At 36.3% G+C, this 11,574-nt stretch overlaps 2 protein-coding genes across 4 annotated transcripts; one reads left to right on the top strand and one right to left on the bottom strand.

Annotated features, from left to right (window-relative positions):
- Positions 1-887: 887 nt before the first annotated feature.
- On the top strand, positions 888-11,170 carry LOC107778666 (putative calcium-binding protein CML22). Of its 3 annotated transcripts, none has more exons than XR_012711483.1 (6): positions 888-1,041; positions 1,347-1,586; positions 1,681-1,880; positions 2,156-2,330; positions 2,418-8,888; positions 9,256-10,431. XR_012711483.1 is itself a non-coding variant. In XM_016598956.2 (6 exons), exons 1-5 carry the CDS (start codon positions 1,026-1,028, stop codon positions 2,528-2,530), a joined length of 744 nt encoding a protein of 247 aa, XP_016454442.1. In that variant the 5' UTR covers positions 888-1,025; the 3' UTR covers positions 2,531-2,578; positions 9,256-9,389. The 3 variants fall into 3 exon arrangements, 2 of the variants coding, with proteins under 2 accessions (XP_016454442.1, XP_016454444.2); XM_016598956.2 differs by having other exon boundaries at positions 2,418-2,578; positions 9,256-9,389; XM_016598958.2 differs by lacking the exons at positions 888-1,041; positions 1,347-1,586; positions 1,681-1,880; positions 2,156-2,330 and having other exon boundaries at positions 7,899-8,888; positions 9,256-11,170.
- LOC107778665 (receptor like protein kinase S.2-like) lies at positions 2,896-5,678 on the bottom strand. Its single transcript, XM_016598955.2, has one exon. The coding sequence runs from the start codon at positions 5,676-5,678 to the stop codon at positions 3,162-3,164; it is 2,517 nt and encodes an 838-aa protein (XP_016454441.1). The 3' UTR covers positions 2,896-3,161.
- Positions 11,171-11,574: the final 404 nt, after the last annotated feature.

The following is an 11,574-nucleotide window of genomic DNA, read 5'->3' as shown; positions in this document are numbered from 1 at the left end:
TTGTTTCGTTTGTCTACTTTAAAAGGTTGCCTTAGTTTATATGGTGGCAAAGGAAATGATATCGAATTGGACATTTGGATCATGGAATATGATATGCTGGAAATGGTTGATGAAACTTAGTAATGCATTAATCAACATAACAGTATGTCGCATGATATGCATTCATTGGATTGGTGTAAAAACAAAGGCAAATAACGTTTTTAGTTGAGATTACGCGTGACCCTCTCCTTCTTCTCTACTATTTTTCTTTTTTGGAGACTATCACTTTTTAGTTGAACTTTTTCTTCCCTATATTACCGAAACGCCAAAAAATTTTAACCAACACAAGAAGAAGGAAAACTAATGCATACAGAAGCATAATGTCTATCTTGAAGTAGAGTAAAAAACAAGTTTGTCTAAAGTTTTACTCAACAATTCAACTTATTCTTGATTGAGGTTAATTAATAGATGAATTTTTTGCTGCATGGTCATACCAACAACAACAAGAACAACAACGAAGGGTAGTGTATACATTGGGAGAGCACATAGGTTGTTTCCTATGGACCCAAGGCTAAAAACAAATGAAAAGAAGCAGTGGCAATATTTTTTTTGTGTAATAACTAAACAACGGATTCAGTTGTACCCCTGTAAGAGAAAGCCATTGCGCGCTAGCCTAGCTATAGTTAATGTTTTTCAGCTGGCTGTTATGTTAGTCGTAGCGCGCCTTCCTTCCCTCCTTCTCTTACACTGGAAAATGTATAGGAGGGGAATAGAATGGAAGCTTATAGTCAAAGCAATGATGGTATTTTCTGCTAGTGGAAGAGAAAGAAAGAAGGAAAGAAAGTTCCATTCTATTGAAAAAAGCATAATGGGATTTCTACTTTACTTTTCTAATACTCTTTTCCTCGTTGCCACCTCTCCACTTCACCCCTTTTCTATTCCCCTTTTATACTCTTACCTGTATATATTTATAGAATCTGCTCCATGTTAAAGGAATCAGCAGCAGACCCTTTTGATTTCTTGAGCTCTTTTTCATCATCAAAGAAATGAAAGATTCAGTAGGTATGCTTCTTGGTTCTTGTCAGAATTAATAATCTGTCTTTTCCCTTTTCACCTTTTCTTCTGTAATAATTTCTTTTTGGGGGTAAATTTATTGTGTGATTTGTAATGCTAATATCTTAAGATTGTGAAAAGAACTTTGTAGCATACAATTTTGCTAATGTGGCCTATTTTGATATCTGAAATTGGGATTGTGACGAATTGTCTGCCTTGTACTGTACTTACAGCTAAGTATCGTTGTTTAGGATATCGAACAAAACAACCGAAAAGCTGATTGGTCTTTAACTAGAACTCTTTCTTTGTATTAGGCTCAGCTCAGTCATGTCCAGTACTCAAGTTATTGTCCAACAAGGTTGGAAATATACTGTGTTTTTGGAATGCACCAAACAAGTACAGAAGATTGGATGCTAAGCTTGAAGCAAAAATGATGGAGCTTAAAAGAAGTTCATCAGTGCAAACCAATTTCAGGTCAATCAATAGCATAATCTTGAAATTTCCTCAGTTCAAAGAGGGGTTGAAGGAGATAAAAGGTGTCTTTGAACAGTTCGGTGAGTACCTTCTGTATATGCATGGATTTTTGAGTGTTTACTACATTTTATTAACAAGAATTTATGGTTTTTCTATCTTGTCCTATTTCCTTAGATGAAGATTCAAATGGGACTATTGACCGGGAAGAACTAAAGAAATGCGTAAAGAAGCTGCAATTTCATGTTAAAGAGGAGGAAATTGATGATCTTTTTCACTCGTGTGATGTGGATGAAAAAGAAGGGATTCAATTCAATGAGTTCATTGTTCTTCTATGTCTTATCTATCTCTTGACGGATTCATCCTCCTCTCGCAATGTACGTGAAAAAAGTGCTCTTCTCTATTCTTTTTTTGAGTATTTTAATAGATATTTATTAACAGTGGCGGAGCCACAAAGCTCCAACAGGTGTCATTTGACACCCCTTCGCCGAAAAATTAAGTAGAAGTTATTTTTATGCATATATATACTCTGTATTGAACCCCCACTTATTCATATATTTACTTCTTTAAATTTTGACACCCCTAAATCCTGGCTCTGCTGTTGTTTACTTATCATATGAAGTTATATTCATTAGGATCATATTTATTTCAGACGTCGAAGATTGGCTCACCAGAGCTAGAAGCAACATTCAATACAATAGTTGAGGCATTCTTGTTTCTTGATAAAAATGGTGATGGGAAGCTGCACAAGAAAGAAGTCGTCAAGGCATTAAACGACGATTGTCCTTCCGAAAAATCCCCTTCTCATGTCACTCGGATTCGATTCAGTACTGTCATTCACCTTGTAAAGTGTTTAAAATCAAATTAACTTGCTGTCATAACTTCTAACATGATGATCTGGTTAATAATCGCAGAAGAAATGGACTGGGACAGGAGTGGCAAGGTCAGCTTCAGGCAATTTCTTTTCGCATTTCTTGATTGGGTTGGTGTAAACACAGACGATGAGAATCACGCGACTGAAAGGTAGACCGAGTGCTCAAGGCCAAAGACAAGCAAGGAAAGAATGTGAAGCAAGGTCAGACTTGTATCTGTACATATACAATAGTTCACTGTAAACGTTATTCGTTGGTGCCAAATAAGCTTTCATATTAACGTTATATTCTGCTATTGTATCAAACAACAACAACCCAGTAAAAATCCCACAAGTGGGGTCTGGGGAGGGTAGTGTGTACGCAGACCTTACCCCTACCCCGAAGGAGTAGAGAGGTTGTTTCCGATAGACTCTCGGCTCAAAAAGACAAAAAGAGACAATAGATCGGTACCAGCAACAGAAACCAGAAATATAATAACAGTATCATAAGAGCTGTAAAATAGATGGAAAAACAATAACAGTAACCAATAATATTCTGATATTGTATAAAATAAAAAAAATCATGATCGAATTCACACAATGCATTCAAAGTAGCCAGACATTAAATTACACAATGTTCTGTTGAAGCAACATAATCACACAACTCAAAACTTGATAGCTTTAGTAGACTTCCATGAATAAATAGAAGAACAAAAGGAATAAGATAGAAAGCTTAATGACATCTTTTAATGGAGGACTAATGTTCATATCTATCTACATATAAACTATTTCACATCTAAGAGAGTGATCATTGTATACCGAGAGCTTGAATTCTCCTTACAAGGGAAAGAGCAGAAGCATTTCTTGTTCTCCATTCTTCCGGTCTCTCCTTCTTTCGTCCATTTTCCATTAAACATTTATCATGTCCGTCGAGAATGTTCACTATCTGCCTCATGCTCGGTCTTGATTCGGGGTTGGACCTTGTACAAGCCATTCCTAATTTGACTAGCCTCACCAGTTCCCTTGAGTTAAAGTTTCCATTCAACCTCCAATCTGCCAGTTGTTCATATGGCCTTTTCTGGACCTCGAATTCGTGTACTCTATTAACCAATAGAGCCTCAGGCCTGCGGAAATCTACTGCCATCTGACCACTAACCACCTCAAGAAGCACTACACCAAAGCTATAAACATCAGCCATTGTTGTTGCTTCACCAGAATCCATATGCTCCGGTGACATGTAACCGAATATTCCTCTAACCGATGTTTTTTTATCAACAACAACATGATGGCTGTTCTCATTCCGAGTCAAGAACTCAGCAAGAGCAAAACAGCCAAGCCTTGGGTTCATATCTGGATCAATAATGATGGCAGATGATGTTATGCATCTATGTATGACCTGTTCATCCCATTCCTCATGCAGATATCGAATCGCTGAGGCAAGTGATTTAACAATGTTATACCGATGACGCCATCTTATGATGGAGGCGTTGTTCCTCGGATTCTGATGGAAAAGGAGGTGACTAAGAAGACTACTTTGGGAGTAATCATATACAACAAGCATTTCACCTTGCTCAGTGCACCATCCTCGGAGTTGGACAAGGTTTCTGTGGCGTAGTCGTCCCAAATTCTGAAGCTCATTCGAGAACCTCACTCTTAAAGCAGGACATGTCTTCATTCCTAGCCTTTTCACTAGGATATGCTGGTTGTTGTCAAGGAAACCATGGTAAGCAGTTCCAAAATCAATCTCAGCAACTCTTCTTGAATCCGAAAAGTTATTCGTCGCAGCCACAATTTCCTTAAATGCAATCTCCCTCGGAGTTTCAACCATCAAGAAATTACTCGACTGGCGTCTGCTGCTACTATTTCCAGACTCATTTTGACTGCTTCCACTCTCAGCACTTAGATACATAGTTTCTCCTGTGGCTGTAACGAAGACAGTGGAGTTGAAACCGGGCGTCGTGCTGCTACTGGTTGTAGCAGTAGACCTTGTAGTGATTGTGTTGCTAGTTGTACTATTACTTGGAGATGACAAAGAGATATAAAGAGGGTGTGACTTAAAACAAGGAAGATCAGGCAATTTACCATAAATATGACCAGAAAGAGCTTCAACAATCCACTTCATACTAGGCCTTGATTGAGGTTCATGTAATGTACAAAGAAGACCAATATGTATTAGTCTCTCCATGTCAGAAAGCTTATAAGAACCATCAACAAGTCTACTATCTCCAGCTTGTAAAGCCATTTTGTCATCAGATAGTCTCCTGATATAATCAAGAAGAATGATTTGATCATCCGGGGACGCGAGATCGACAGCACGCCTACCCGAGACAATCTCAAGAACAACAATCCCAAAGCTAAAAACATCAGATTTTGCAGTAGCAAAACCTTTTTTCTGAAAACTTTCAGGAGGTAAGTAGCCTATAGTTCCACCAATTCTTGTTGTCTCAGCCAATCTAAACTGCTGGTTTTTCATTGAAGGCGTCCTCGTTTGATACTCGAGTTCATGCTCGAGCCACCTAGCTAAGCCAAAATCGCCAAGACGCGCGTTGAAATGGGAATCAAGCATCACATTACTTGTCTTAACATCTCTATGAATGATTTGAGTCTCCAATTGTTCATGGAGATAAAACAATGCAGCTGCTAAACCATTTACTATCTTTTTTCGACGCTCCCAATCAAGAACAGGGGACCCTGTATTGTCCTGTTTTCGGAACAAAATTCGATCAAGGCTTCTATTAGGCATATAATCATACACAAGAAACAGTTGATCATCATATACACACCATCCTCTTAGCCTCACAAGATTGCGATGGCGAAGATGAGCAACGGCTACTAATTCAGCAGCAAATGTTTTCTCAAATTTCTCACCTTTTTCAGCTAAACATTTCACAGCAACAACTGTTCCATCACTAGGTAAAACAGCTCTAAAAACCTTCCCAAATCCACCACTTCCTAAAACTTCATCTTCACTAAATCCATTGGATCCTATAAACAGCTCAGAATAGCTGAAAATCCTTGGATTATGATTATGATTATGATTATAATCGCCACCACCTTTTTCACCTAGTTGCATACCTTCTGTATCATGAAAAACACCAGAAAATTGGTTTTTTTCAAAATCTTGATGACAACAAGTTGTCCATTTGGAATCAGCTAATTTCGACAAAGTTTCTTGAAAAAAATCAAGAACTCGACCCCCACAACTTCGTTTAGAGAAAGATTCATTTTTTTTCTTTGGTTTGTCTACAACTTGTTGTTTTTGATCAATTTTGTCAATTTCATCAGTATCTGCAGGCAAAACAAAGCAAAGACGTTTGAGTTCCATAGTTAGGATAAGAATAGCATTTAGTTGGGAAGATGGAAGAGTAGTAGTTGTTGAAATTGAATGCAAAAAAAAAGAGGTGTTTATATGGTTTTTTGTTTGTATTTTTTGGGAATGGAGTGGTTTTATTCAAACAAAATTAGGTTGCATGGTTTGAAATATATGCACACCTGTAACATGAACTGGCCAACAACAAAAACCGAAAAACACAACCATTTTTGTCCTTTTTATTATTAATAATAAATGGAGTATAATAAATAAAGACAGATTTGGTTTCTGGAAAGAAATTACACATACAATTTCGTCAGCAGATGTTCACACTTGGTTGGACAATTGTTCTCATTAAAACTGCGTTCACACTTTTGAGAAGTCTTTGGCCTTATCTGTGAATAGTCCACTTTGTATAAATATCAAGAATGGCGTGGGGTAGCAATTTTTTAACGTGATATTTTTAATGCTGAGCAAAAATAGTTACTATTTCATCAAAATTAATATGAAAAGACGGTTTTATCCTTTTTTCATGAGTGATGTGTAAATATTAAGGATACAGTGTTCTTAACTTCATGAGTGTTGTTCCTTAATATTTACACAACACTCATGACGTTAAGGACATGATGTCCTAAAGTTTAACAACAGAAGGTGCAAATACATGACACTTTGTCCTTAATATTTACACAACACTCATGAAGTTAAGGACATCATGTCCTTCACATTTACACTGCACATATGAAGTTAAGGACATGATGCCCTAAAGCATAACATAGAAGGTGCTAATTCAGGACACTGTGTCCTTAATATTTACACGACACTCATGAAGTTAAGGACATCATGTCTAGAACAAGGGTATTTTCGTCCGGCAGATAAAAATTTATTAAAGCACTGGCTAAAGAGTTAATACATTTTAAATAGTGGCTTAAGAATAAATACAACTCTAATTAGTGGCTAATTGTGCACTTCCCTCTTGCACTGACAATATATAGTTTGACTTTTGTGTTGTGTGGAAATATAATAATCAGTGTAAAAAGTACTTCCTTCGTGTTAATTTATGTGACATTATTTGAACGGAAAGAGTTTAAGAAATATTATTTATTAAAATAAAATAAAAATTTATTATTTGTAAATATAGACAATGTAATATACTTTTTTGGGACACACAAAAAAGGAAAGTGCACCAACATAAATTGTGATTGACGGAGTAATATATTTAACTTTTATGCACTGGAGGTATACAGTTACTGTATGAAGACACAAGTTCAACTTCTACGCACGAATGACAATAACAGTATACAGTAATCTAAGTATAAAGACACAAGTTTAACTTCTATACAATAACAATATACAGTGAAGAATTAGTTTTAAAGAACTGGTTTTGATTTCATTTTCTGAAAAACAAGTAGTAGAAGATATGGTTAGTAAGATGATGTAAAAAGTAAGAACGAAAATATAAGCGTAAAGAATTGCTATAAATTTTCCACATGAGAGTGACTTTATCAAGATAAAGTCTTGGTTGATCTCATTTGATTTTCAAAAGTTGTGGTGGAATAATAAATACTCTTCATTCTTAATTAGAGATGTCGATTGTTGATTTCATGCCTGAAAATTGAGTTTTTTTTGGTAGCACTTTACCCCAAAAGTGATTCTCTAAAAATTCAATCTTTTGTAAAGTTTTTTGTCAAAAAGAAGAATTACACACGTTTCTCTATCATATTTAAGGACGAAGAATCAAATTATCACTATATATATATATTCCTTTTCCATTTTATTTCACATTTCTTTTTCTTTCGGATGGACTAATCATTCCGATATTAGTATAATCTTTTTCCGCGAATACCAATATTTGTAACACTCTAATAGTTCAAGACCGAGATAGTGTTAGTAAACAAATTAAATATGGCATTTAATTTGAATGGTCTAGCAAGGTTGAAATGTCTGCATTGATGTATATTTCAGTATTGAAATAATTGAATTGCTCCGTGGGTTAAAATTAAATTAGTAGTACAAGTCATTACATTTATAGAAACTTCTTTTCCAAAAACAAAAACATCTGCGTGTGTTTTCTTGGGGCAAAATTCTTGAGTCATCAGTCTTATAGGAGATGCTTTGGAAAACAAAAAACAAAAAACAAAAAGGGTACACGTTTTCTTTGAAACACGTGTTATGAAAAATTGACCCCAAGACTTCTTCAATACTTTAGTCGGACTCTATGAATCTATTTTTTGGTTTCTATTCGGTATTCAGTATCGCCATTGCAGCCAGACTATATTCAAATTTGCAACAACGAATAGACTCTATCACTATATAAGTAAGAGGGAAAAACTAGATTAACAGCTAAAGAGTTAAGCAATGACAAACTCTGTTATGAATGGGCTAAACCAAAATGAAGTACTTGGGCCTGGGAATGGGTTGCACACTAGTCAGGATGTGAAACATCCCAACAAGAGGTTATTGGGTCGCAATTGGGACCCAAGTTAGAGGTACATGTGTCAAGGAATTACTGGACAAGAAGGAATATAGTTACTATAATTACCAATTCGTGCAAGTATACGATTAGGCAATTGTTTTCTGGAAAACTCCCCTCTCATGGTCTCTCTCTTCCTCGTCTATTTCTCTCTGTGGCTCTGTCTCCTCATCTCATTTCTTTCTACTGCTATTTTCTTAGTTCATGACTATATCCTTTTCATTTCTATTGTAATCATTTTATTTGGAAGTTTAATCAAGGCATCGTTTTGTTGAGTTCATAACATTGGTGCATTCATTAATTTGGACTCCAATCCTCCATGGCTATCTACTTTTCTACTATTATCAATTATCATCTCGACGCCATCCAGGGACTGATGATGGCGATGATGGATAATAACACTCGTATGCTCAACCTGCTCGACAATATAGAGAACATGATGCCTGCCTCTTCCAAGACGATCTCCGACGCTCCACGACACTCGGACTTGGCTGTGTCTTTGCACGATAAGTACGAACCAGAGGAATTCTCAAAACCTTTTTTATTGCAGAACCAGAGATTGATTTTGATTTGGATAAAGGACTCTCCAACATTGTGCACAATTCCGAGGAGGACAATTCAAGAAGATGTGCCTGCAAGGTGTTCGTTGAAATATCGGATAGGGAAATTGACATGGAAGTTACAAATTCCATGAGGAGCAATTCAGTAAATCCTGAAACCCAGGTGTCCGATGAATGTTTCAACCAGTTTCTGCAGTTAAGTATGCTTATAGTCACCTTATCATATTTGATGATCTACTAGCACTGCAATGTTTGCTTACCGCTTCCAGTCATGACCAACCTATAAGCAGGGATATATTTGATTACTTAAGTGAACGTTATTGTGCTACATCCTTGCGTCGATTTCCAACTGATCAATTTGTATTGGAATTTTCCTTTGATCCCGGTTCAAGGTTTCTTACCACATACCTCGTAGGTACAAAGAAATATATATGTCGTGATATGTTGGACAGTTTGACGTCTGATATGCTTATGGTATCAATATTATGGAACAGACTAATGAGAATAAGAGGAACATTATTAACAGGATCACTTATATTTTTTATTAAATCTGTTGCAACAGTATCTGCCTGCATCTTTCAAGCTATATTCCATGGAAGTGTTGGGATGGACATAGACAAGTTGGGTCAGCAGTTGAGTGCTATGGAGGTGCACCAATACCCAACCAACGGTCTTTGCGCTGCACTATACTCTGTCTCTACTATTTGGTGCAGTGTTAAGGAGGCTGACGCTAAGGGTACACTTTTCTCTGTAAGTTCTGACCATATGCAGCTATCAGAGGTGCTATTACTTTGTCGCATTGGCTTTTTTGTTGCAGAGAATGTGATGCTTGGGATGGCCAGAAATCTTAGAGGGTTATTATGCATCTTTCCTGATGAAGTTATGTATGTTTATGTTATGTTGGAACTTTCTTGGACATCTCGTATTAGTCCCAAGCTAAATGAGCTCTTGTCCTATTTCAGTAAGACTGCCTTGAAAACCTTCCCGGTGGTTTCCTCTATGAGTCACTCTTGGTTTGCTATTGATTCTTTCCTTGTTAAAACTCTTGTCTATTCCTGCTTTCTTTTTTCATTTGAATTGCAAAATAGGCAGCTGGTGGCCCAATATCATATGTCAAATGCAAAATTGCCCATAAATGTTATATTGGATAGTTCTGAGCTTTTGGTTAAACATGAAGTGTTTGAACCACTGTGGGAAGGGAATTACATTTTTATCAAGGATGGAATCAGATTGATGCATCAGATTAAATTCTTACATGGTAGACCAACATGGGAGTCCAGTAAGGCATCTTTTGTAGAGTTTATTATGACACTTCTTGCCGCACTTTTGTATGGGGTCATCCAGGCATTCGATAAGGTTCTAAGAGTAAATAGACAAGGAAATTTCATTTATCCTAGCGGTGTACTTTGTTATGTGGAGAAAAGGATGAACGTTGTTGATATGAGCTTGCGCTTTCATCCTTCGATGATTACTCCGCTTGCTTTAAAATCATTGAAGCTTGATTTGCTTGCATATGGAAACACTAAATTCCAAAATGTGACCTTCACAAAGATAGTTGCCGTCATAGGTGGAAATAGCTCGGGAGAAAGTATAGTTGCATTGCTGCTAGAAAGATTTTATGATCCAATTGACTTTAAGGATCAAGAACCTGAATCATTTGCTATTACTATACTTGAGATCATATTGTACAGAACGCTTGTAGCACATATGTTTAAAGTTCTAGTTGATGCCTTTGCTGTCATTGAGCTGGGCAAAAACTTGTTTGTCTTATGGAGTTTTGATGCTGAACATAGCCTAATTGATATTGTTGACGGGCTTGTTGTTGCTGCAACAAGTACACTGGGCTACATATTCTTCCTAGGCCACTGTGAACACTTCGGTATGACGACAATTTGTTGCGACTATGCTACTAGTACGATTCCAGACTCGAACCTTAAGGACAAGGTTCTTTTCGAGGACATGAGTATTGTTATGAATGGGTTAAACCAAAATGAACTACTTGGGCCTGGGAGTGGGTTGCACACTAGTCAGGATGTGAAACAGCCCAACAAGAGGTTATTGGGCTGCAACTGGGACCCAGGTTAGAGGTACATGTGTCAAGGAATTACTGAACAAGAAGGAATATAGTTACTATATTTACCAATCCGTGCAAGTATACGGTCAGGCGAATTGTTATCTGGAAAACTCCCCTCTCATGGTCTCTCTCTTCCTCGTCTATTTCTCTCTGTGGCTCTATCTCCTCATCTCCTTTCTTTCTACTGCTATTTCCTTAGTTCATGACTATATCCTTTGCATTTCTATTATAATCAGTTTATTTGGAAGTTTAATCAAGGTATCGTTTTGTTGAGTTCATAACAAACTCAGTATAATTATACAAGTGGAAAGGAGAATAGTGTGTATGCAAATTTTACCCCTATTTTATAAAGATAGAAAAACTGTTTTCGATAACCATGCACTCAATAAAAACATAGTCACATGACTAAAGAGTTAAAAGAAAAGAGGAATAACTATTTTTCTGGAATTATATATATATATATATATATATATATATATATATATATAATGCATTTTATGCCAAACGGCATTAAACTGGGGCAATTTGCATAGGTAGGATCATTTGGTGCCACCATTTAAGTTTTGACTCCGTAAATTTTTTTTTTTGGAAAAATCTGCAATTGTGTACTCTTTTAATTCTTCTTTAGATGCAAATGCCTATTTATTATAACTGTTGTATTTTTTGGGTGCAAAATTTGTATTAAAAATTACTTACTTTGAACTCCATAATTTATATCTAAATAAAAATCTTAGCCGAATTAATGAAATTGCGAATTTCATTTTATATCTTTTTATATGCAATTAATATTTATTTTAAATGTGTATC

Source organism: Nicotiana tabacum, chromosome 7, assembly GCF_000715075.1.
Source record: "Nicotiana tabacum cultivar K326 chromosome 7, ASM71507v2, whole genome shotgun sequence".
Classification (NCBI taxonomy): Eukaryota; Viridiplantae; Streptophyta; class Magnoliopsida; order Solanales; family Solanaceae; genus Nicotiana; species Nicotiana tabacum.
This window is presented reverse-complemented; position numbering and strand designations above follow the sequence as displayed.